Source organism: Triticum dicoccoides, chromosome 4A, assembly GCF_002162155.2.
Source record: "Triticum dicoccoides isolate Atlit2015 ecotype Zavitan chromosome 4A, WEW_v2.0, whole genome shotgun sequence".
Lineage (NCBI taxonomy): Eukaryota > Viridiplantae > Streptophyta > Magnoliopsida > Poales > Poaceae > Triticum > Triticum dicoccoides.
The window spans coordinates 48,359,066-48,385,107 of NC_041386.1; the positions used below are offsets into that span (position 1 = coordinate 48,359,066).

The 26,042-nt window shown below is 41.1% G+C and overlaps 1 protein-coding gene across 3 annotated transcripts; it reads right to left on the reverse strand.

Annotated features, from left to right (window-relative positions):
- Positions 1–4,660: 4,660 nt before the first annotated feature.
- LOC119284916 (DExH-box ATP-dependent RNA helicase DExH14-like) lies at positions 4,661–25,540 on the reverse strand. 3 transcript variants are annotated; one of them, XM_037564097.1, is made up of 49 exons: positions 25,161–25,540; positions 25,016–25,068; positions 24,735–24,894; positions 24,106–24,547; positions 23,959–24,024; positions 22,622–22,726; positions 22,240–22,539; positions 21,713–21,829; positions 21,537–21,596; positions 21,349–21,420; positions 20,417–20,533; positions 20,162–20,323; positions 19,858–19,923; positions 19,630–19,782; positions 19,466–19,549; positions 19,024–19,098; positions 18,817–18,948; positions 18,672–18,737; positions 18,193–18,258; positions 17,983–18,105; positions 17,045–17,194; positions 16,490–16,702; positions 16,242–16,397; positions 15,934–16,158; positions 15,751–15,852; positions 15,570–15,650; positions 15,398–15,478; positions 14,527–14,730; positions 14,327–14,443; positions 13,758–13,880; positions 13,598–13,687; positions 13,395–13,520; positions 13,215–13,277; positions 12,865–12,953; positions 12,035–12,125; positions 11,498–11,647; positions 11,224–11,415; positions 11,023–11,088; positions 10,796–10,951; positions 10,569–10,712; positions 10,216–10,283; positions 9,963–10,128; positions 9,793–9,855; positions 8,517–8,612; positions 8,255–8,422; positions 7,935–8,105; positions 7,280–7,426; positions 5,578–5,709; positions 4,661–5,077 (listed from the first exon to the last, which is right to left on the reverse strand). In XM_037564097.1, exons 1-49 carry the CDS (start codon positions 25,265–25,267, stop codon positions 4,997–4,999), a joined length of 6,237 nt encoding a protein of 2,078 aa, XP_037419994.1. In that variant the 5' UTR covers positions 25,268–25,540; the 3' UTR covers positions 4,661–4,996. The 3 variants fall into 3 exon arrangements, with proteins under 3 accessions (XP_037419994.1, XP_037419996.1, XP_037419995.1); XM_037564099.1 differs by lacking the exons at positions 24,106–24,547; positions 24,735–24,894; positions 25,016–25,068; positions 25,161–25,540 and having other exon boundaries at positions 22,240–22,546; positions 23,959–24,002; XM_037564098.1 differs by lacking the exons at positions 23,959–24,024; positions 24,106–24,547; positions 24,735–24,894; positions 25,016–25,068; positions 25,161–25,540 and adding an exon at positions 23,049–23,067.
- Positions 25,541–26,042: the final 502 nt, after the last annotated feature.

Here is a 26,042-nt window from a genome sequence, read left to right on the forward strand (position 1 = left end):
ATTATGCCCCCACCCCGGCTGATTCGATCGCAGTCTTCCTCCACCTCCGCCTCTCTCCACATCGTACGTACGCGGACGCGCTCTAGTTGTAGATCCCGCCGGCCAACTCCAGACGGCGACCATGGCGCACGCATCTGGGTTCTGCCCGCCGCCGTCATACACCCCGGGTGCGTCCCAGTGCGCCCCCTTCTTCCTGGGCTTCGGCGGCGACTTCTGCGACCCGTCGTTCTCCGACTACTACGACTACCAGGAGTACGCCCCATCGAGCCCTTCGCCGCTCGCCAGCTCCAAGGACTACTACACTCCATCGAGCCCTGACTACAGTCCGGCGAGCCCCGACTACAGTCCGGCGAGCCCGGATTACACTCCCGCGAGCCCCGACTACACGCCGGCGAGCCCTGACTACAGTCCGGCGAGCCCCGACTACACTCCGGCGAGCCCGGACTACACTCCCGCGAGCCCCGACTACACGCCGGCGAGCCCGGACTACACTCCGGAGAGCCCCTACTACACTCCATCAAGCCCAGACTACACTCCGGCGAGCCCTGACTACAATCCATCAAGCCCAGACTACACTCCGGCGAGCCCTTCACCGTCGCTGGTGTACACTTCGTCAAGCCCTGTTCGGCTCGCTTTCATGATGCCGTCTCCTCCGTCAGAGCACGCTGGTACATCACCTTACTATACTCCGTTGAGTCCTCCCGGTCCCGGGCACGCTTCTTCGCCGGATTACACGCCCAGCACGCCGCCTCCGTCGCCCCTGGTGGTGTCTGACGCCGAGTCGTGCGCGTCGCCGTATTACACACCGTCAACTCCTTCCAGGAGCGCCGAGTCGCCGGACTACATGCCCAGCACGCCGCCTCCATCGCCCCTGGCGTCAGAAGCAGAGTCGACCACGTCTACAGCGTGCTGCCGCCACCATCCGTACCAGAGGAGCGGCGCCGGCCGGATCAACCGCGGCGGACGTCAGCGAGCCTTGGCATATTGACATCTCGTAAACTGTAATAGGAGCAAGAGATTGGATTCTCTTTGTATAAATCTCGAATTGCTATGCATTTGTTTGTTCCTTGGGCAAATCTTGTATTGCTCACGAATCGATGAATATTATCTGAATCGAGCTTTTGCTGAAGATATATGCGAGATTGTTATCTGTTATTGCTTCTCGTTTTATATTTTGGCTGGGTCTCTTTGTTTCTCATCGATGCAAATTGCAATTGCCTATTGGATTTGATGAAAATCACCCAGGCACCCAGCATTTGTCATGTTCTGTGACTTTGATGTACTGATGTCTGAGAGAAGCATATGGTTCCTCTGTAAAACAAAACTGAAGCTTGCCGTCTAAATATTTTGATGAAGAAAACAGAGCATGTCGGCTTTGATATGTTGGGTTTTTTAGTATGCCATGTGGTACAGAGCATGTCGGCTGGAAGCAGTCTGCTTTTTTTTTCCTTTTTTGTTGTTGAGAAATTGGAAGCAGTCTGCTGCAGTAGGAGCAGGGAACTTGGGCGGCCCAACTACGGTAGTTTTCATGGCTATATGATTCTGGCGGGTTTAGTGGGTTTCTTCTTCCGGTTCCTTGTTTTGTTTGGTTTTTCTGGTATTCTTTTCTTTCCTTTTTTAGTTTATGAGTGGATTTTATTTGGTTTTTTACTTTTCTTGTTTTCATTATCTTCATTTTCATTTTTCTCAATTTATTTTATATTCCTTATTTTTTCGCCTTATACTTTCATAAATATATTATGTGTACATTAATGTTTTCCAAAAACATGTTGAACATTTTTTCAAATACATGGCGAGCATTTTTTTCAGAATACATGATGAACTTTTTTTATGTATAAAACATAATTCTGTGTGCATTTCCCCTCAAAATACATGTTAAATTTGTTTGAAAATATATGATGAACATTTTCCCTGCACACAGTGATTTTTTAAAATGGTGATCATTCTTTTAAACACATGGTGATTTTTTTTAAACAAGGTGAGATTTTTTTAAATACATTATTTTTAAGAACATTTCATGCATTTTTTTTGTAATTGTTTCATGATTTGTTTTGACTATGGCATTCTGTTCTTTCTAAACTTCTCACGTAACAAGCATCATCAAGGAGGAGATGGCCTTCCTATGTTGGCCCCTCATGGTAGCCATATCAATCCACCAGTCTTCACCGAGGCCAACAGGCGCCAATCCAAAGTCATGATGTGTTGGAGCCCAAGCCAAGTAGTGACTTCTGACCAAATCTGTCAAGTGTATCTGCAGTGACAAGTTAGGTGCACCGCGGACTCATGTACTTGCTTACATGGGGGACACAACACGTAGCTTGGCCATTCCACCGCGAAGCAACCTATTGGTCATCCATACCCTATCCTGGATGACAAGCCCGATGAGGAACTTGCACTTTGGGGGAGCCTAGACCCTCCACACTGTGGGAACCATGGTCGTGGAGGTCAGCCCAACAAATTGTGCCTTGTACGGTGAAGACGTCGAGTACTCCCCATTGGCAGTGAATTTCCATGTAATGGTGTCCTGAATTCATGGGTGAGATTAATATGAGTAAGCTTTTCCCAAAGGGTGACAAACTCTTGGATGTGATCCATCGACAAGCCACGATGGGTGTTGATATGGTGGAGCCACGAGTTATCAAACATAGCCATGCTAACCAAGCAGCTCTTCTTGCGGGATCTTGGGGGCAAGGTCTCTCGGCCTAATGCCATGTAGCCAAGGAAAATCCCAAAATTTAGCGTTTTTTCCCATCTCCCACAGAAACTTTGGTAGCCGCCACGAAAATGTCACGATCATTGTCATTACAAGGCGGTCCAAGACCAAAGCCAAGTCTTAGGGGGGGTCGGCTCATTCATACCAGAGCCAACTGATAGGAAGGCAAAGGCAAAGTGCTCTGGATTAAGAATACCCAGGTCATCGCAAGATTATGGCTTGCAAACCAGCTCTCAATTGACTTTGCACTTGCCTCCAGACACCTTTTCACAACCCGCCCAAAGATAGGTGTGTCTCATAGGATTTACCTTCATTAACTTCAACAAGCACATCGAGCGGCTTAAAATGATATATTGCAATGGTTGTCAACAACGCCTTGACAACGCATTCTTGCCACATCAAGGTGCAAGCTTACCTGCAGCCTTGTTCTCGAGGTGCTGGAAATGAATATGCTTCAACCTTTTAATCGACAAAGAGAGACCAAGGTAGCGCATCAGGAAGGAGGAGCGGACTGTCGGGAAGGCCTGAAGAATGTCCTCGCGGTCAATGTTTGTGCATCGGATAGGTGCAACAAGGCTTTTGGTGCAGTTTATGACCCAATGCCATCACCAAAGTCATCCAAAGTTGAAGCCAAGAACTGAATATCCTCTTTAATTGGTGCAACAAAAATGGCTAGCTACATTGTCCGCATGTAGTGATGCACTAGTAGGAGGGGACCTCCTGTTTAGAGGGTGGGGCGAACCCTGGGAAGTAGCATTTTCAAGGATGTGATGTAGTGGCGAGCACAAAGCTTCAAAAGTCTTTTGGCCCTCGGTAATTCTAAATCGCATAACATTTGGTCCATCTATTCATCCTGCAGTCAACACACATGACAACACGTCCCGTCTCATCATGGTAATGGCACCTAGCACACGACCCAACTCATGGAAACAAGCAAACCAACCTGTATTCCCAACCCACAGGGTCTGGTGCTCGCATTTGCCTGGATTTATTTCAGGCCTTTCGGCGGTATGCATTCAGTGAGGGAAGACATTCTTATTGACTACGAAGGCATATGTGCCAATGATATGCTGACTCAGTCTCTCAGATGTGTTTGTAGTGGTAGGGTGTGTGTGTGCATTTTTATAGGTAAATGTATACTCGTATGTATGAGCATATGTATCGTGTTAAAAAAACTCATGGAAACGATTACTCCCTCCGTTCCTAAACATAAGTCTTTTTAGACATTTGAAATGGACTATAACATACGGATGTATGTAGACATATTTTAGAGTGTAGATTTACTCATTTTACTTTGTATGTAGTCACTTGTTAGAATCTCTAGAAAGACTTATATTTCGGAACGGAGGGAGTAGATCACTAACCACTTCTGGTGATTGGAGAGTAGGCGGCTACGGCGGCGCGCGTGGATGGAAACGGAGTATGTAACCTCTGCCTGGCATGCTCGCTTGTCTCAGTTGATGCGAACGGAAAAGCACAAACGTCTACCATTTTGTTTGTCGACGGTGGTCGGAGCCAAGAGCCACTGGTCTTACAGCCGGAGTTGCCGCTACTTTTTCTACAAAAAATTCTGGATTTTCTATTTCTCGGTCAACGGAGTTTGCACATCAAACTAGAGTTTCATCTCCAAAATATACAACTGCTTAGCCAAATACCGACAATTTAAAAGTAACAATTTCTCAGTCGATTATGTCTGCCAGAAACAGGATCAACAGCAGACGACTGACAAAGAGGTAGTTATTTAATACTCCCTCCGTCCGAAAATACTTGTCATCAAAATAGATAAAAAAGAGATATATCTAAATGTATTTTAGTTCTAGGATAAAAGGAGATATATCTAGATATATTTTAATTCTAGATACATCTCTTTTTATGCATTTTGATAACAAATATTTTCGGATAGAGGGAGTATTGCATGCTATGAGACGGTCACGTCAAAAAAAAATATAGCAGCCGTGCAAACAAAACCAGAGCAGCGCTGTTACAGATAGATAGCGAGGTGAAGGATATCAATTACGGCATCTGGAAAAGTAAACTTACAACCGATGTTCATTTTTTTTCCAAAAGAGACGTGTACAAATTGCCGGAGGACCAAAACCACCTCACAATCGATTTGTATATATAAGCATTACAAGAGACGTGTTGTTAGCTACACTCAAGTAAACCTATACAACAGCAAAATCCAGAAAGGCTCTGATGAGCATGGGAGCATGCTTGATTTTGAATATCTGGATTCCTGGGAGCTGAGTTCCACAAAAGCAGATCTGCTAGTCCGCGGAAGAATTAGACCTTCGCTAGATGCCCAAGGGAGACCTCCTGATCAAACCCAAGGTAGCAATCTGACACAACAATCAGCTTTGCCTCCTGAAAAGAGTATCCTCTCGTCAAAATATTTAAAAGTGCAAGAAAAAAGGACCATGTAATTATCTAAGCACAACGCCAGCACATGGAAATCATACGAGTCTTCATTGGAAGAAAAAACACGTCGTGCATTTGCCTAGATCCCAAGTTTATACAGCAATCTGACAGAATCCACCAAGAATTATGGATGGACATATTAGGTCTGCATATTGTTCAGATTCAATATTTATACAACAAACTGAAGCACTGAATAACACAGATGCATAGTGAATGGCCAAACATGGCAAGGGTAAAAAGGTATATGGCAGAGCTAATATATTGGCAATTTGGTGTCGGCTCTAGCATAGTAAGGCTCATCATTTAGATTGCTGCTCAATTATTATTGTTTATTAAGTAAAAAAATCGACGATTCTTGGACACAAATGTCAAGTCACTCAAGCAGAACAATATATTCGCAGTGAGCTTTGCTTAGTCTGGCAATTCACATGTGGAGAAATTATTACCTGCATATTCAACATCGGTGGCAATTCCATGCGAGTGTTAAGCACACGATCTGCAAAACTTATTCTTTTCAGACCATATAGCTCCGAGCTTGTAATATTCCCCAGGACCAGCCACCAGGCTTCTTGTTTCGCCTACAGAAAACAGCATGGAAAGTTAAATGCAAAGGCATTTATTGAACTTCAGGAATGAACATTGATAAAAAGTCCAAAAGGCAATAATATTGAAGCTAAAGAGGATTTACGAGTACCACATTGGAGCTAATATAGTAACAGTCAGTTACAAGTATAACAGGCAATTATTAGCACAAGATATCATGAGTATACAAACAGTTTCTTAGAACACCGGAAAGCTCTGTAAAAACGTCAAACTCGCAATTACCCAAATAGTTGTTTTCTGCTATTTGCTTTGCCAAATCTATCACCCGTTTTTTCATTGCACAGGGTAATAATTCTAGGGAGACTTCGTGATTATTGACACATAGCAAGTTTGATATGCCAGTAGCAAATCAGAGTTGTGAGGTAATGTATGGTTATTTCATTATTTGCCACCTGCCACATTTGTTTCTGGCTGAGAAACGGGGCTTTACCTGAGATAGCTTAAGTTACTTGTTGGTACACTGAAACTTTCAACAAACCTATCAAGTTCTTGTATAATATTTCAAATGTTTCAAAATTACTGAAAAAGTTCCATGTGGATTTGTTTATCCAATTTTTTAAATCAAACACCAACTTGGAGGTTATATTTATCATGTTGGATTACTCATTACTACTCCCTCCATCCCATAATATAAGAGCGTTTTACTAGTGTCAAAATCGCTCTTATATTATGGGACGAAGGGAGTAGTATAATACCGCTGAAGCATACATTACAGTTCTCGAAAGTACCACTATCATGTCAAAGGGTTTTGTAAAATTACTCTATCCACCTGTAAGTATATGTCGCCATGGGATCCATGCAGTAAAATATTGTCGACTATGAGCCTGTTCGGTAATCCACCGGCTCCACAAAATCCTATGCTCCGGCTCCTCCAAGCGAGCTCCGGCTCCTCCATCAATCGTGAGACCGAGGAAACTGCTCGGCTTGATCGCTCCGCTCTGGTTCATGAGATGGGCCGAAAGCCCAATCTGGCCTGGGGCCCATACGGAGGGGAGGTGGTAGGATAGAAAAGGCACGAGAGACATAACGCGACCGAATCAGTATGCCACTTATCGGTGGCAGTCTGCCGTATATTTGACAAACTCTTTCGTTTCCAGGATCTGTGGAGCGCCTCATTCCTCGCTCTATGATTTTTATCTGCAGATCGCTCCGCTCCGCTCTCTCGACCCCAGGGAGTTGCAGCATTCAGGTCGGCTCCTCCCGCTCACAGAGCAGAGTTGTGGAATGGAGTGGATCCGAACAGGCCCTATATTAAGTCCCTCTGTCCCATAATATAAGATGTTTTTTGACAGTGTAGTGCCAAAAAACGTCTTATGTTATAGGACAGAGGGAGTAGATAATACCATAGATATGACTTGCAGGTCGTGAAACTTCCGCTAGTATATTATTAGAAAGCACTATAACAGAATCTTGCATTTGAGGCCATAAATGGACAAAAGTTTAGCTTATGTAACAGCAGTCTGATCCAATGATACAATACCATATGTTTGACAATGAGATGCAAGCAGTACTTATAAATCATAGCAATTTTACATAGTCACCAACCTTAGGGAATTTAGAGGAAAATATTCTTGGCGAACGACGCGTATTTTTAATTTGCATTCTAATGTTCAGCATTTGAGGTTTTGACTGCTCCTTATCTTCATTCTGTAGCTTAACTTTAACATCAAGGCGAGGGAAATGTTGCAGATCCTGCATAATACAAACATAATATTCACAATATGATTTTCATTTCCATCTGGCGGTACGAGGAATCGAGGATATTACCAAATGACCTTTATTGCATGGATGACATAACTATCCAGTGATACAAGTTGTAAAGGTACCTCTCAAAAAATACAAGCCGTAAAAGAGAACTGGATAAAAGAAAAGTGTGGACTTGCACCACACTACGTGAAAACCCAAGGTTTCAAAAACATTTTTGTTCCAAACAGAATATGCTTATTTCTACTATGAGGCTAGAAACTCTTGGGCACAATACAAAAGCATAAGTGGCTGAGCCTAACACAAATAATACTATTTCTCAGTAATGTTTCAATAACAGATTTGGTAGCACTTCTGTTCCATGCTAAAGATGGGAATACAGATATGTAACTGCCAATCATATATTTCAGCAGATATCTAAGATCGCTAGGGAAACAAATGTTCTTCCATAGGAGTGTTCTTCCAAAGGCAGTGCAATGGAAGTCCAAAGTAGTACCTGATACAACTCTGCAGCAGAAAACGGTTGAAGCAACTTGTGTAATTCTTCACGAGAACGATCTAGCAAGCTCAGAACTGTTGAAACTCCTCTGCCTTTAAGATGATCTAGAAGGTTATCATTCATGGATGGTAACATCAAGAGTGATGAATCTCTCTCAAACCAGAGACCCTGATAAAACAAAATTGAAGTTCAGTTCATAAAGAAAACCCTATTTGGAATTCTGACACTGGTACAATGTTATCCTTCCATACAGAACCTAGCCGCCAGCCTACCACAGATCATCAAAATGAAAGAAAATCTGAATCAACAACATTCACCTGTATGATCATTTGTAAGAGATGCATACATGTCAATGCACTTGAAAGCCATCCACTGTTGGCACATACATCAATCATAGCCTGTATAATACGTATGCTCTGATCAAGAATTGACTTCAAGTCAGTGATATAGTCACTAATTGGTAATTCTGCTCTGGAGAAGTGTGCCTGCAAGGCAAACATGGAAAGAATAAGGTATTTAGCACCTCACTGTACATTGTAAAGTATGTATTAGCCTTAACATCAGTTGAACTCCGCTTACCTGGAAGAGTAAATTAGCCTTGACATGTGGGTCATCAAGGTGGTGCTGGTCAACTGAATAAGGGACCTTTTCGCAGAGTGTTCGATTCAAGGTATCCTGAATAGGAGAAAAACATAAGTGCAATCACAGAGATAACATTGTCACAAAATCAAGTTCAGGGTATTATACTAAGATAATAATGTTTTGATGGACTGGATGTATGGTATTTTTCCACCTCCAAACAAATAGATAATTGCCTTGAATAAAAAGAAAACCAGAGCACTCTATTCTTCTAATGTGGCAAAAGTGGGACAAGACATTTCAGATTCGCTGTTGCTCACACTCTAAATTTGTGGCTTTCCTGAAATGCATTCGCAACAACGAGCTGCACAAATTACTATGATATTGTTTGTCTTAGGAGGGATCACGTGAAAGTTCTGTTTTCCATTGTGCATGCGTACTAGTGAACCTATACCTATGGACTGACCGACGGATGCATGCTGCAGTACACAGTTGTGCTTTTTATGCTTTGTCTATTCTACAAAAAGATCTGCTGTGAATTGCTAACAATTTAGGTATATCTAGTGCTACGATGCACAAATTGTGTTCTGTTTTCTGGCCTTTTTCCTAGGCTGTGGCAGAATATTTGCACATAAGAATTTCCTTTTTTAGACAATTGGAAGCAATGGTAAAGATGATGCAACCGAATCAGTTGGGGCTACTGTAACATGGTGTGATAGACTAGTACACACAAGGGCAAAAGAGACATTTCAGCCACCTCCTCCCTATTGCATATGCTACACCAGCCCCATGCTCTTCAAAATGCAAAGCCAAAGTGTGCACATGGGTGTGATGCATCATCATTCCATTGAGAATCTACCTATATGGTACAGATGTGCAGATACACGCCTCTAGGCCGTGTTCGGCAGCCCTCCGCTCCGTGGCTCTGCTCCTGGAGCGGCCGGAGCGGAGCGCCTGCAGTGCATTTTTGTGAAGTTGTAAAACTGGCGCTCCGTCAGCTCCCGTATTATATGGAGTTGGAGAGCTGCCGAACAGGGCCCTAGTCTCCCAGTCTATCTCTCTTGTTTGTTCGCTTCCCAGAAGCAAAGCCAAAAAGTAGGGTGACAAAGAGCAAATGCCATGGATTTGAGTGTCCTTAGCAATTTTTCCTTTAAAACTTTCATGTCAAGGACTGACAGGATTTGTCGAAGGAACTATAATCCATGTTCAATCATTCTATAGAAAAAATGGAGGAATGCTTGGTTTTTGGAAAAGAAGGGTTGATAGGGAAACTCACCTCATTATGACGTACAGGAAGCTCGTCGAATTCTGCAGCAGCTGACAGTATGTGCACAAAGGCCTGCAGAAAATAGTCTGAGCTATTAATCCTCTAGCTATTCCAAATCAATTGGTCTACAACAGCCAAATAAAGAACTACCGAATAAGTAAGGCATCAATTGTACTTACTTCCAATGATGTATTGGGACCAATATTTGACCCAAACATTGAGACGGTAAGGTAACTAAGGTAATATTGTGAAGCTATTTTCCCCAAAATTAAAGACTGCACAGAATGGTCATCCACTTTTATGCATCCACTGTCTTCAAGATCTTCAAGTGTAGTTTGCACTAACCTGTTTATACAAAGCAGGATAGACAGACTGTCATGTGATGTTAAAGCTAGTGGCAGGTCTAAGCTAAATGAGGTCCTTGTTTATCACCTCGAGAGATAAGCATTCAAGGTATATGTTTCAGTATCTTCCAATCCGTAGTAAGATGGATTAACAACCTGCCGAACAGACATTGCAATAGATGCATATAGCCACATCAGAATTTCATAACGATATAATGAAGGACTTCTATCAATAGCTTAAGGGTAACAGGTTTAAACCAACGGGAAAACAAAACAGTTGTATATATTCAACGTATGTACATCAATTGTAAAGTATTTAGTATCCATTTTAATTATGGTTTTGACCAGAGAAAATTACAGCCTGAAACAGTGAACATGAAAAATTGTCCAATTAAGTATAAGTTAAGAGAACATGGTTAGGAAAGAGAACAAGATAAATACCAGTCTGCGATATAGGTAAGTCCAAGTAAGATAGATAATTGCCTCCTCTTTATTACCAATTGTGCTCGAAACAATCTCTGCATTTATGTGATCGTGCAAGTGCTCCCTCAGATTACTTTCAACAGGGAACGGTTCATACAAGAACTGAAACAATTACAATAACGAGTGTTAAACTCAAGATGAATAAGCATGGCACCGTTCGTTAGGTAAACAAAGTAACATGCTACCTTCTTATAAAAGCTCTTTTTTGGTTCATGAACAAGAATAACAGCTTTGCCATGTTGGTCATATTGTGGCCGGCCTGCACGACCCATCATTTGCAGAATATCTGTGATAACATAATCAACATATCTTTTTGTTTTCCCATCATAGTATTCAGTACCCTACAAAAGAATGGAGTGAGTGCTCAGATAAACGTCATCAAAGATGAAGAAAATGTGAAGCATCATGTCACCTTGATTATGACCAGGTGAGCTGGAAGATTGACACCCCAAGCCAGTGTGCTAGTGCATACTAGTACCTGCCAAAACAATAAATTATGTTTACATTTTGCTCAACTATGTGACCAAGTTCATATAAAATAGACTGCAATAACCATACTGAAGTGTAACAAAGAACCTGTTAGCAAGAAATTCAGTTATCAAACAATGCACACCTGAATCTTGTTGTTTGAAAAGAGTTCCTCAACCAAGGATCTATCTCTATCATTTAGACCTGCATGATGCAGACCTATTCCAAACTGAAGTGTATGTCTCAAATTGCTATCAGTGACTTGTGAAAGAATCATGTCTAGAGAGTTATCTGCCATGCTGAGGAACTGCGTTGGTTTCTCATCAGATGCTGCAAGCTGCAATATAGAGTACAACACATATAAGATAGTAGCCAGCTATATACTTTCTTAGTGACAGAAAAACAGAGTAGCATTCTACCTGAATGAGATCAAGAGCTGTAAGTCTCGTCTGTCGACGTGATGACACAAAAATGAGAACTGGTTTATCAGGTGAATGAGTACATATGGCTGCATATGCTGGTTTGTTCATGCTATTCATTCTCGGGCAGTAGAACTTCCCAGGATATCCCTGTTTGTGAAAAAAGGCAATACAAATTTATGATGTAAACTGTGAAGCCTCTTTTAAGCTGTGATATATCAAAACATGTAACGATCAAATAAATAATTGACTATCCACAGATGGGGAATCGGAAATATTTTTCTCTCCTCGAGGTAACACAAAACTAACGATTACCTTGCCTACATATCCGCTTGCGGGTTAAAAAAAGGGCCATCCAAGAATGCAGAAGAATTAATAAATGAATATGTTTCTTAAAATACAACTTTAAAAAGCAATGGTTGTGTGTATCTTCATGCCTAAAGCCAGCATCATGAGGAAAGTGACTCTACTGGAGAATATGGGCAGTTGTTATTGAACCAAACAAGGATCTTACAGAACAACTGAAATCCTCCTTACCTGAATATGCACTTCAAGAGGTACAGGCCTCACGCTGGGCTTGAAATTAAACAGACCATCATCTCTGACGCCCAACCAATCGGCTAAGTCACTGAAGTATTATGGTAGATGCAAGTGGTCAGCCCACACAGAAAAGTGATCCGGTGATCATATACACATTACGAAAATAAATACAGATACATGACAAGCCTATCCTGGGCCCACATGCTCGAAGGTGAAGAAAAGAATATACATGCATAACATGCTCGAAGGTGGAAAAATAACATAGATGTACATACCATAGAAGTAGGTGTACTAGCAAAATCTATGCAACAATATGATTTTTTGTGTTTTCTAACTGTATTAGTCATTCATCGTGTAGAGCTCGTAAATGGACATGCTTTTGTACGATTTTTTTGCTAATACACTTGTTTTTGCACGATACATATCAGTAAAAAGATGAGAAACAACACTTTCAATTTGTTGAGAGCACCAAATCTGTGCCCTACATGATAACACCTATGATTCTCAAATACACTTAGAGTACTCCTAGCACTCATGTCATAGGATTTATTTTTAAAATATGTGTACCCTTAATTGAATCCATTGATCAGGACCCCCCCCCCACACACACACACACACACACCCCACCCCAACCAGGGGAGCCACTGGTTAAATACGATTTAACACTGGTGAATGTATGATGACATGGCATTGTTTCTGCAGTTCGTACGCGGGAAGAACTCATAAAGCACATAGATAGCTCTATAAAATCACAGAGTAGATAAGGATATTCTGATGTAATAGCAGATAGAGAGAAATGCAAGCCAAAGTATCCCTTTGAAACATACCGAGCATTGGCTAATGCTGTTGATAAACCAACAAACCGAATTGAACGTTCCGTTTGTGATGATATGTATCGCATTCTTGATACGATGACCTGAAATAAGAAGTTTAACCATTGTAAACAATTGTAAGTACACCTTCAAAGAAGGATAAACACAGCAGAACATATGGTATTGAGGTGAATCAATGCAAAAGACGATAAGTTGTACAATGTTGAGATATAGTAGTACAAAGTAAATGAAGTTACTTGAGAGGCCATATAATATGTTAACATCAACAAGAGTCTGAGTTCATAGGCAGGCTACAGTGTAATTTACTAAAAGCATTTACCAAGTTGTGCGTATGGAAGGGTTACCTCAAGAATAGGCCCACGGTCAGCTCCAAGAAGATGTATCTCGTCTAATATCATGAGTCCAACCTATCATCAGCAAGCTAACAAGTCAGTGCAACTTAAAATAAGATTATATACTCCGTATAATTTACAGAAACAGAGCAAAACAGAAAATAGCCAACGCAGAAATAAAAAAAATGAGACCTTCATAACATAACTTCTACTGTGCCAGCTGCGACTAATCCCATCCCACTTTTCGGGGGTCGAAATTATGATATCAGCTGATAATAGGGCCACCATGTCTGGTGTAAAATCACCAGTCATTTCAACCTGCCAAAAGCATCACTTCAATTACATTAAGCACGATGATGTATTGGTGGCAGAAAAGAAGATGGAATGCTACAAACCATCTTCTTCCCAAGCTGAGTAACAAGCCGATGTCTCCAATCATTCATTCTTTCTCGCACTATAGCCTTTAGAGGAGCAATGTAAACTACCTGAAAAGGTGTCAAAACGTATCAATGCCAAAAAATATCTCGGCTTTATACAGGAATTCAATCAACAAACCTTCATGTCCGGCTGGGTATTGAAAAGATGAAGCATTGCTAGTTCTGCAGAAATTGTCTTGCCACTCCCAGTTGGTGCTCCCAAGAGCACATTGGTTTCAGTGTGATAAAGAACATGGAAAGCCTGGAAAACAAAATCATCAGGACAGAAAGTATATGCATTAAAGGAAAAGGTACATTAAGCTGGAATCAGCCGGCACAAACAGTGTATGCACCAGGCATCATACAGCAAAAGGAATACTCCCTCCGTTTCTAAATATGAGTCTTTAGAGATTTCAATAGAAACTACATACGGATGTATATAGACATATTTTAGAGTGTAGATTCACTCATTTTGCTCCGTATGTAGTCTATATTGGAATCTCTAAAAAGACTTATATTTAGGAACGGAGGAAGAATTTGATAACTTCCACTAATAGGAACAGATTGGTAAATTGCTGTAGGAATACTGAACTGAAGTATCGAAAACATTTAACTAGAAAGTTATGTGGTGTAAATACACTAGCATTAGCATGCTGAAACATAGCATGAAACAACCAAGACAAAAGATAAATGGAATCCAAAGTGCACCTGTGTTTGTATGGGATTGAAATGGGTAAATCTATACAAATCTTCGTATGCTTTGTTGCCAAGAGCGCTCAGTGGAAGAGGCTTCAAGTCCAAAAGTTCAGTGTGTGTTATTTGTGTCTGCAGGAAACACATGCAGAATTTAAGATTTGACAGTGGAATGTAAACACTGTGGAACTGACATAAGATATTGCTAAATTCACCTGAGGCAAGGTAAGATTATGAAAAGAGACGGTAAAGATTGACTCCGCATGCAACCAGGAGTCTGATACAGCTCGGATATAGTACTGCGGCGGATGAGGCTCGAAGATCGGTATATTAAAGGACATCTTTGTAGGTGTACCTCTTGCCATCTTCTTTGTCAGTGTGAAGAGCTCCGAATGATAAATAGTATCATTTTCAGAATCCTGTAAACAAATATTATTGTTACTCCCTCCGTTTCAAAATATAAGGTGTATTAAAATTTTCAAAAGTCAAACATGTGCATGTTTGACCAAGTTCTTAGAAAAAGAATACCATCATGAAAAGTATTTGTATCAATAGATCCATCATGAAAAGTATTTTCATAATTTGTTTATTTTGTAAGTAGATGTTGATATTTTATTCTATAATCTTGGTCAAACATACACAAGTTTGACTTGCACAAAAATCGATACACCTTATATTCTGGAAAGAAGGGAGTATAAGCTAATTCTTTGGCCCTTATCAGTTGCTGGTACACATGCATCCAATAGTAACTAACTTAACACTGAATGAGACAAATTTAGGTTGGCACCCATAAATGGAAGTTACAGAATTTGATTCACTGTACAGTTCTTAATACAACTGCATACACAATGAGCTGATGTCTCAAGTCCCAGAATGATGACGATGTATATAGATGTATGTCCGTCTCTGCAGTTACTAGTCTCTAAGCACAGTCATATCAGTGGCATCTTCAAATAATCACACCAAACTGTAAGTACACTAACCATAGTCCAGTACTATACATTAGATAAGTTTTCTCAACTCTGCTACAATTCTAAAACGATTTAGTGTCAGGTGCAAAAACATGACATGTGTAGGTTAACACACCTCCACAATAATCAACCATCGTTGTGACATGCCATGGTGACGATCCTTCCACACAAATTCAGGAGTTATAAGCAGGTCCACCTATAAATTATCATAGTAATCGCGTAAGTGGTAAATAATGAACTAATTTAAGAAAAAACATCAGAATAATTGAGTTGACACCAGCTCTTACTTTCAGAACAGTCCTGGTGATTGGACTAACGGAAGCAGATAAGTTGACATGTGGGAAGTATCCAACATACTGCTTAACCAACTTTAGTAGAAAAAAAAAAGTGTTAACTTCATCAGGTATAGTCACTAGTTCAAACTAATAGAATCAACCATATATGCATGACTTGTAAGTCTACACATACCCTTCCCTGATGAGAAAAACGAATGAGGGCTCCAATGTCATTTTCCTCCATTTCATAAAGACGGTCCAGGTCCACATTTCTTTCCTCAAGTTTCCACAATATCTGGTTCAGAGAGCATTAATTATATTTGGGAAACGAGAGAAAGACGATATGGTAAAAAAAAAAGTGATGACCAATAGCAACCTCAGGAGAAATGTCCCTATCGAACTGCCTAAGTGGATGGAGATGTGGCCATATTTTGCGATCTACGGCCTTGCAATATTCCAATAATAAGGATGTCATCTCAGACCACCCCCTTCGCAGACAAATCTCAAACAACGCCCTCATAATGCGACCCAAGCTTTGACTAATGTATTGGGCATCAGAGTGTAAGGAGGAGCTGTCAACTGAGGCACGGGAAATAAAAACCTGAAAATAGATCAAATTCCTCAACTTAGGAATGTTCCTGGACTCAAACTAAATGAAAAAAGTGACAGTTCTTCAACAGTAACCTGTATGAGAATTGAAATTTTCCCATGCTTGTCAGTCGGCCCACCCTTAACTTCCAATGGGCATGCTTTCCTGGCAAGTGTTTCTAATTCATCTTGTTCTTCTTCTCTAACTACGATATTTTCAAATTCAGAGGAATGGGCCACCATGTTAATCACCTGAGGTAGGTATCAAGAAACGTCAATAAAACTTCACGAGCATCACAAGCTGTAACAAAGAAACCACAAAAGGAGATAAACCAACTGCCTACCTCACTTTCACTCATGTGACGACGAAGCATCTCGTTGTATGTCTCAACACTGGAGTACTGAAGGTAAAAGTGACTTGCAATTCGACCGAGCTCTGTGCAGTAGAAGTTGCCACTCTTTTCATCATAGCGCATCATCTTAGCCTTGTCTAGCGAACGTGCAGCATCAATAATAAATGACCGTTGCTTGGCGCCCATGGAAGGATCTCCGATCACCTTAATGGTTAGACAAGTTAAAATGTTGTCACAATCAAAGAAGTGTTGGGTACCAATATGTTCAGTGAAGCACCTCAAAGAGTAATAAATTATCTAGTTTCTGACATGATACAAAATGGTTGTTCTTAAGAATACAGGGACCATGACTTATTTCTGAAAGAATTAATGCGTTAAAAAGAACTAGACAGTGTAACAGATGTTAAAAGAATATATGTACAAGGACTGCTTTTCAGTTATTTTACTCAGATGATATCAAAAACCACACTAGAAAATTTGCCATCCACTGAAAAGAGTGCTATTGATTTTATACATATAAAGTGTGAACAATGGGAGAAATATCACCTCTTCCCAAGTTATCCCATACACCAGAGGATTAGTCTTCATCCTTCTAAATAAGTATGTATAGCCAAGCCAGGCACAGGCCTCCCTGACATTTGTTACAGTTCCCAAGGCAACCTCAGCATTCAAATTATCTTTCAATGATCCAAGGAACTGCAAAATAATTGTGGTCACGAAAAATTAAGCGTGGACCGGAAAGAACTTACAGCAATCAACCAACTTGCCAAGGCTACATTTCAAAAAGAAAAAACTTGCCAAGACTACAAGCAAATAAGAAACTGACTTTGCAAATTAGCAATGTTTAAGGTATTAGTAAGTATTAACTAGTCCTAAGAAACTACCCTGGTAAGGAAATTAATTAGTATTAGATCATCCACAGTGGTCCGTGTACTTATCTAATGCCATGACAAACCAAGATTTTGTTGAGGTGGGGATGAGGAAATGCAACTTGAAAGAGATGCAAGGTAGCACAAAAAACAAGGTATAAAACAAAATGTGCACTGAAAAGCTCACCATACAGACTTAGAGAGATAGAGAGGGAAGGAAAATTCTATGAAAAAGAATAGCAGATGTAGGGGAGGGTCCTCTGTGTATTTTCAAGGCCAAAATCAATCGAATATACAGGACAAATACTAGTCAACAAAGTGTGACACTATTCCAGCAAGTACTCCTCTTCATGTCCCACCTATTTGATTGAGTTTGACCATGATATTTGCAGAGCTCTAGAATATATCCCCCACTACACTGTCATTTTTCAAGAAAATTAGAACTTCTAAGGTTTATTTTTTCGGAATTTCCACCAAATCGCACAGTTTCACCGGATACACCGCCTCTACAACTCAATCTTCTAACCTATAACTGGACACAGAAGAATATTTGATTGATATCGTTCACAGCTTGTTCTAATATCCTCCATTGTAAAAGGTCACATGTTTGCTGACCTGGCTTTCTATTGGAAGCTGACTAGTCAATAATCTCAAGTAATAAGCCAATTTGTCATGCGTCGTAATAATAATTCCTTCACCACTTTTATCAAACTGTGGTCTCCCAGCACGTCCAAAGATCTAATAAGGAAATGAAAGAGCATTAGAATATAATATTTGAGTAATAGAAATAAAGGAATGAAAATCACGACAAGTTCAGGGAGGTACCTGCATCACATCGAGCATCCCCAGATCTCGCCATCCGCCAGCTTTAGCATCATATAATTGTGTGCCCTGTTTGTTGGTAATATATTACTTTATGCAGCAGGCCAGCAGTACAGTACATTGGGGGAAAAAAGATTGTAGACAACTGGAAACATATGTTGGCATTCTTGGATTGGCCAAAAAATGTATTCAAGATAGCACAATCATAAACTGTTTGAGTTTACTACCTCTAAACAAGTCACTAAACTGTTTGAGTTTTTTTAGTATGACCTTTCCAAATAACACTTTTATCTATTAACAGTATCTATAATTAATTACTTTACTACCCCTAAAGAAGTTACTAGATGGAATTAAATAAAATATAACTAGTGATACATATGCTGACAGTAATTTATTTTACCAATATTTAGTTAAGAAATAAGTCATGTAGATTCCAACGAAAATGCTTCTATGGCATGGAAAAAAAACAAATAGACACTAACCTTTATAACAACTGTATGAGCTGGTAAGTTCACTCCCCAAGCCAATGTTGCTGTACAGACAAGGACCTAATCGAAATAAGTTAGCACATGACTGAAACTACTGAAGGTTGCACAGAAACTTACTTTCAAGAGACCATCAACTTACTTTCAAGAGACCATCAGCAAACAAGCGCTCCATCAAATTTCGGTCAGAACGCATCATTCCAGCATTATGTATGCCAAATCCAGAATCAAAAAATTCTGTAACTTCACGACTTTTAGCTTTACTGACATCTTTCTGCAAACACAAGACTAGGTAAATAAAAATTACTAGATTTAAGGCTAGTAATAAAACCAGAATGGTAAAGTATACCTTGATCAATCCGTATTGGGGATGGTCTGCATTTGAAAATAACTCCACTTCCCCTGCTTTTGCAGCTAGGTCAATCTGCAAGGCATGACATAAGAATGTGCAACTGAAATCGACTGAAAAATGAATACAGATATCAAGAAAAAAGAAACAAGAGGACCTGAAGAGTGTCTTATAAATAGAAAACATAAATAACACTGTGGAAGCATAATTTTATTACATTCAAAGAACTTATGGAGTAAGGCTTGCTGGAAGTTAGCATGGCACGGGACGATACATAGCTTGGCATATTGGTAAACCATGAGTACAACAGATAATTTTAGATAAACAAAAGCTTAAGGATGCGCGGACATTGAAGATATAGAAGTATGGCAATGCCAGGATACTTGATAAACAGTAACATTTACCCCACACAAAAATCCTCTTATTAGAAACTATTACTTACTAGGGTTCTAGCGGTTTTCCCTGTATCTTTGCGGGTATGTACAAAAACCAATGCTTGATGACCTTGTTTAATGGACTCCACAACCTAACAAGTTGATATAGTGTTAAAAAGATTTGTATGAATGACAAAATCCAGATGGAACTACAATACAAAGGAAAAGAGACCTTGTCATAGCAAATACTATTGAATAGATCATTTCTCTTGGCGTAATCCCTTTCAGTGATTCCAATGTACTGTTGAGCAAGAGGAACTGGACGGTAACTCGAGTCAAAGTAGAAAAGGCCAGTATCCGCATTAACCCGCAAAAATTCTGCAACCTGAAAATGAGAAACCCCATGGTTTAATTAATTGCATGGACTCAAGTAGAGGACGTGATATTGAAGGTAACAAACCTCTTTGTAAGTAGGCAGTGTAGCAGATAGGCCAACAATGCGAATCATTGATTGCATGGACTCAACCTGTCAAATTCAGATCACTCATAAATATGGATCAGACATAACAAGAAACAATATCTAGAGAAGAACAGGCATATGATATGGTCCTATGAGAATGTAGTCAACTTAAGTCTGTCCATTTATTATTTTTTATAGTTTTTACAAAGATTTATAGTTTACTTTTTGAAATCGTTAAATATAAGCACCCCTTTGATCATAACAAGCGAATAGATGGGCTCCTATTTTTCTCTCCAAAACTGACCTGGCGAAGAGTTCGAGCAACTAGTGTCTCAATTACTGACCCTCTATCATCATTTAGCAGGTGCACTTCATCAATGATTATCAGCTTGACCAGCATTGACAGTGCCATATCGCTGCTTTTGCGTGTAATGACATCCCACTTCTCAGGAGTAGTCACTATCATCTGGGTAATGCACAAATAAATACAGTTCACAAGGTTAAAAAAAGTACAGCTCAGAAACACAAGTTTAAATAATGAAACAAATAAAGATAATACCTGTGTTTCCTCAATCTCACTTCTGGTCAACTGCATGTCGCCTGTAAGTTCTTTAACAACAAGGTTCAATGGAGATAGTCGACGACCAAATGTTGCCGTTACCTCTGCAGCCAAGGCCTACATAACACAATTTTGATAAATATAGTGATCATAAGAACCATAGTTACCTGATCCGCGATTCAAAGTTGTGGTTCGCAATTTTCTACCTAATGCGAATCGGCTTCGCTTTGAGGGTGCACATCTCCGATTCGCGAATCAAACATGGGGTTCGCTAATCAGTAAAATTTGATAAGCAATGTGTAGGAATCAATGGATTTTGTACACACATAGCAACACAGAGGGAGGCCTGGGCAGTTGCCAGCCCAGCCCAACAAAAAATTTGTCTTCTGTACATTCTCAGTGGCTGTTAACCCAAAGCCACCCGCTGTCACTGCTCTGTTATGCCTCTCACCCTGCACTACAGAAGTCACAGCCCTCCTCCAAACTTGATTTTGCAACCAAGTGGTCAGCTTGGTAAGCTATCAACAAAAATTTGCAAACTTGATTTTGCAGCCACTACTCTGCTGTTCTTCTACTGATTAATTTCCTCCAGAACTGCAGTTGCAGCCACTAATCTACTTCTCCCGATTCATTCCTCAACCATCTTGTCCATGGTGATGCGAGGACGGCTGTAGTCAAAGGTGCATGGTAGAGCAAGCACATTGGAACGGTTGAGCAGCCACCGTAATAGCATGGTCGGCTAGTGGCGGGGGCAGCATGGGTTGAGCAGACACAGTGTGGTTCCATCTTTTCAAAGAATTGGATGGCGAACCATCTTCTATCTGGAGCGGTTCGAACCCCGATCTAGATCGGGGTTCCATGCCTTGTCTAACGAATCCAGTGACTATGATAAGAGCATCCAACAAGAACAGAGAATGTAGGAAGAAGAATACCTTCATTGGTGCAACATACACTATCTTGAACTCATTTTTATGCAAAATGCCTTCCCTGAAGTGCTGTTTAACCTGTAGAATTTATCAATAAGCAGAACCCGTCAACAAGATTCGGGAAAAAAATCGCTGATAAGGTTCAGAAAGTCAAGACTTCATAACAACTATGCAGGTTTTACTAAGGTATATACCTCATGAAGAACTGCGATCATTGCAATATTTGTTTTGCCAGCACCTGTCGGAGCACAAACCTGAACATTTATGCAAGTTAGCTATGACAACAGTGGTACACATAAACTTAATGGCACAAGCTCTCTTCTTGAACATGGAAAGTGCAACTGCACATATAGTAGATTTAGTTACGCACTAGAATGTTCTCATTGGTGTTGTATGTGGCTTGAAAAATACGGCTCTGAACACGGTTGAGTGACTTGTATCCCTGGAAAGCAGCTTGGGCAATATCATCCAACTCTCTTATTTCAATCTGGAAAAAAAAAGTAAGTTGTGTTGTAATCAACAAAAAAACAGTAACGGTGTGCAGTCAGCAATTTGTTCAAACCTGCTAATGCTCAAGGCTAATTAACTCGGTGCAGGCTAAGCCATTTCGCTACAGAAATAAAATATAGATAAAAACAAAGAAGGAAGATTGCATGCGTTCAAATATGAGTATTTCAATCAATTGGATTAATGCAGTAAATTAACACAAGGAAAATGTGAGCAAATTGATCCTTGTAGGTACTTGGCATTCACCATTTCATGTGATCATAAAATCACCTCAAACTAAATGTAATGTAGGACTTGTCCTCTTTCACTAAATCTTTTCAAAAAAATATGGCAGGATCCACGAAGCAATACAAAAGTATGTACCATGACATAAAGAGGCTATAGGAATACCAGTTTCTCATTGGGTCCCAACGGTGCTGTAGGAGTTGGTGGAATTTTCACTTCTTCGTACCCCTTCATATGTTTCCGAGTTGTTCCTTGAGGAAGAGAGGTTACTTGGAAACTACTCTCCCCTTCTCCAGTCCCAATCATGTCATCAAATGGCTGCTTTCTTTCACTTGCTTGAAGAAGGGATGAGAAATCATCAGCACCAAAATCATTCATTCCATTTTCTGCACCACGTTTGGCACGTCTTCCCTCTTTCCTCTTAATCTTATCAAGCTGACGCTCATACTCTGTTTGTATTGTTACCTGCAGGCTAGTGGATGTGAGAAGTCATTTAACACTGGATTACCCACCTCATCAGAAAATTCATAGAAGAAAGTAGTCTTACTTGTGTGCCATATGTTGGCATCTTTGGTTGATTATTTGAAGACACCTTTTCTGATTTCAGTATCGTCAATCCATGCTGAATTGCATCCCCTAGCTCTTTTCTATGCTGCAGACCATGATGACATAACCAATCAGTTCCATTGCATTAGACAGGCAAAACAAGTGAAGTTGCTCGTTAATACAAACAAATGAAAGCCTCCTGTTATTGACCAACGCAACGATAAACTAGGAGCTTTGCTATCGTGGCCAGAAATCTTGAACTTCTAACTTGAAAAATGAAAGCAGGAAGACCCACAGGAATATTTGCAGCAACATCTATGATCTATCAGTCCACAATCACTACCAGTGTCACATTTTCAAATGGTAAATCTAACATCAGGTGCTGGTTACACAAAATCTGAGATGAATGTATAACTGACATCCAATACCTTAAGGTCCAAATTTTGAGCAGGACAAGTCTACATGTGCATAGCTACTCACTGGGGCTCTCATTCTCACTTTTCACCTCAAGCACCATATGGCAGATGGTCTCTCATAGCCTCATATGCTCATGTACATATATATACTGCTACAATAGTTTATCATCATAACTGCATAGCGTATCAGGGCAACATAGCCTTCGGGGTCTTGCAAAGATCTGTTTAAGGTTCAGATTTTAACAAGTTAATGCAAGGACTGGCAGTAACAGCAGTCATTACGTTGTAAACTGTTACAGATTTTCTGGAAGGGGAATGTCATGACTCATCATGATTGACCTATCTCATAGTTCAGTTGGGAACCTCAAATTTAAGAACTCTTCTGGGTTAACTATAGCTGCTCGATTCTTGCCACAGTGAAAGCACAAATTATGTGTCAAACTGATTAAAGAGATAAACAAGGGATAGACTGTATAAATCTTTCTCTTATGAATGAGAATTATCAAGATGAACAGAACAAGGCCACATAATGCACTGGGTCATAAAAAAGAGTAGCCAACAATCATAGTAATAACTTAATTAATGTCTAATGAACTTCTGGTTCCTCCCCTGGCCAGTTTGCTACCTGAATTTTAGCCGGATATTAGCCTTTGGACATGTAGCCCAGCCAGGGTTCTAAATGTTTATAAAGTGATTTGCTAGTAACTGAATCCTCGGGCATGTTTTGTTTATATCACATTAATAAGTTGCAAGAATGCAGGACTACGAGGTATAATGCCCTGTTGAATATCAGTAGAAGTCGTAGTAGTTGCAGAAATCCAGCTAATTACTATTTTAATTATTTGATTGATCCAGGTATCATGTATGAAGAACCATGCGAAATAAACTGCACACAGATAATGACAGGGTGTTAGTCTCTTACTGAAAGAAGATCCTGAACTATTTCAAAGGCACCATCCCCAACCATGTCCAGCAGTTCACCAGCTATCTGCAATGTCGGAAGGTTGTAATATTAAATGATTGTGAGTCAATAAACAAAGGGAATAGCGGAAGCAAATTATAGCAGCACCTCATCGCCTGCTTTATTGGAACGTAGCACTCTGCACAGAGCCATTGCAAGTTCATCTCCCGAGAGCATCGAGCCACCACTTCTAGTTATCAGATCACACTGATCTTTTAGCCACCTCAAATTCACAGGACCCGCAAAAGCAGTTGAATTACAAGATGTAGTGCTGGCATCATGCTGCTCCTCTTGAAATGAACTCAATACACCACTTCCCAATGGTAGGTCATCATCAAGCGTAACATCAATAATGAAACGAGAAGGTGCTTTGAAGTCAAAGCTTGCCCCAAATTCACTTGTATCATCTCCATCTACGGCCTTCGTGTCTTCCTGTACAAATTCCTGAATGCTCCCCCGTTGAAGGGAACGGAGCTTCTGAGCAAACTGAGCTAACTTTCTCAGAACTGAGTCTTGCACGTTGTAGCCCACAAGTCGTTCCAATTCATTCCTACGGAGATAGATAAAATCATGAGTAAAGGATTCCGGCAAAAAAGGATCCACGGCATTTGCAACGTGCTATGTCATATGTTCTTTCTAAATTTAACCGTGTTTAAAATATGGAGACACGGTGGGCAGCATTCAGAGCAAAGCAGCTAATGTGAGGGCTCTCCACTTAAAAAAACAATAGCATATACCTTCTCTGGAGGGGCTTCTGGGTGGTGTCGGACTCCGTGCCGAACAACCTATAGACAGCCTGAGCAACCTGCTGGAGTTCCTCAGACACCACCTCCCCGTTCAACAACTCCACCACGGCGCCGATAAACTGCTTGTACGCCTGGCGCACATCGCTGGGAGCTGCAACAATGGGTGGCAATTTCAGAAGGTAACACGCTGGGAGACACGCACACACCCACGCAAATCAATCGCGTCGGCTCTAGCAGCCGAGCGCAGGCGGGGAGGGTTTTGGGGGAGTTACCGTCGTCCCAGTTGGGCACGAACCTCCGGGCGAGCGCCCACTCGTCATGCGGCCTGCGAAGAGAGCACGAAAGCGTCAGGGATACCATCGGATTCGGGCCGGGTGACTGAAATTGGGGTTGGGAAGGGGATAAGCGCGGTGATACCTTGGGAGGGCGCGGGCTTGGAGGGCGGCCTTGCGGAGGAGGTAGGCCTGGTCGGCGTCGAAGTGGGGGCGGAGGGAGCCCGTCAGGCGAGGGAGCGGCGCCAGCATCTCGGAGTCGGATCGCCTCGGCGACTCGGCGGCGGAGAGGGGACCGCGGGCGGGCGGAGGGAGGGAGGCGGCGGGGGCAGTGGAGAGGCGATGGATGCGAGTTTGGGAGTGATTGACTTGGGTTGGACTCTGGATCCCGTCCTGGTGGTGACGGAGGGAGACGCCCCGCGCCGAACTTGCGCCGCACGGAAGCGCCTGCGCCGGTGGACGGTGGTGGACTGGTACTGCTTCGTTTCCGTGCGGCTCGCCCTCCCCTCTCTTCTGCCTCCCTGCCTCCCTGCGGCTACCCTCTCCGGGGCTGGGTGGGCCCACTCTATTGGCTAGACACAAGCCCAGCTGATCAAACAGAACGGAGCAGGGCTGAGGCCGGGGATGGAAGCCCAAAAATCAGTGCCGCCCCTCTGTCTCATTAAGCGAGACACACGGAGAGATGCGCTCGCGTCGGGGCGAGCCCCAGACGGGCCAGCCCAGCCGGGCGGGAGCAACAGCCTGTTTTTTTGTTTTTTTCTGTTATATGTTCTCATCTTTTGTTATATTTATACTTTTCTTTAAACTTTAAATTATTCTAAAATATATATATATATATTACAAAAAACACTCTCCATAAATACATTTGAAAAAATATTGAATCAGTATTAAAAAATTAACAAAATTTTCAAAAATGTTGAACAAGTATTTGAAAATGTTGAATAAGTACTAAATATGTTGAAAAGTATTTTAAAATGTTAAATAGGTACTAAAAATGTTGAATAGGTATATGAAAAAGGTTGAACAA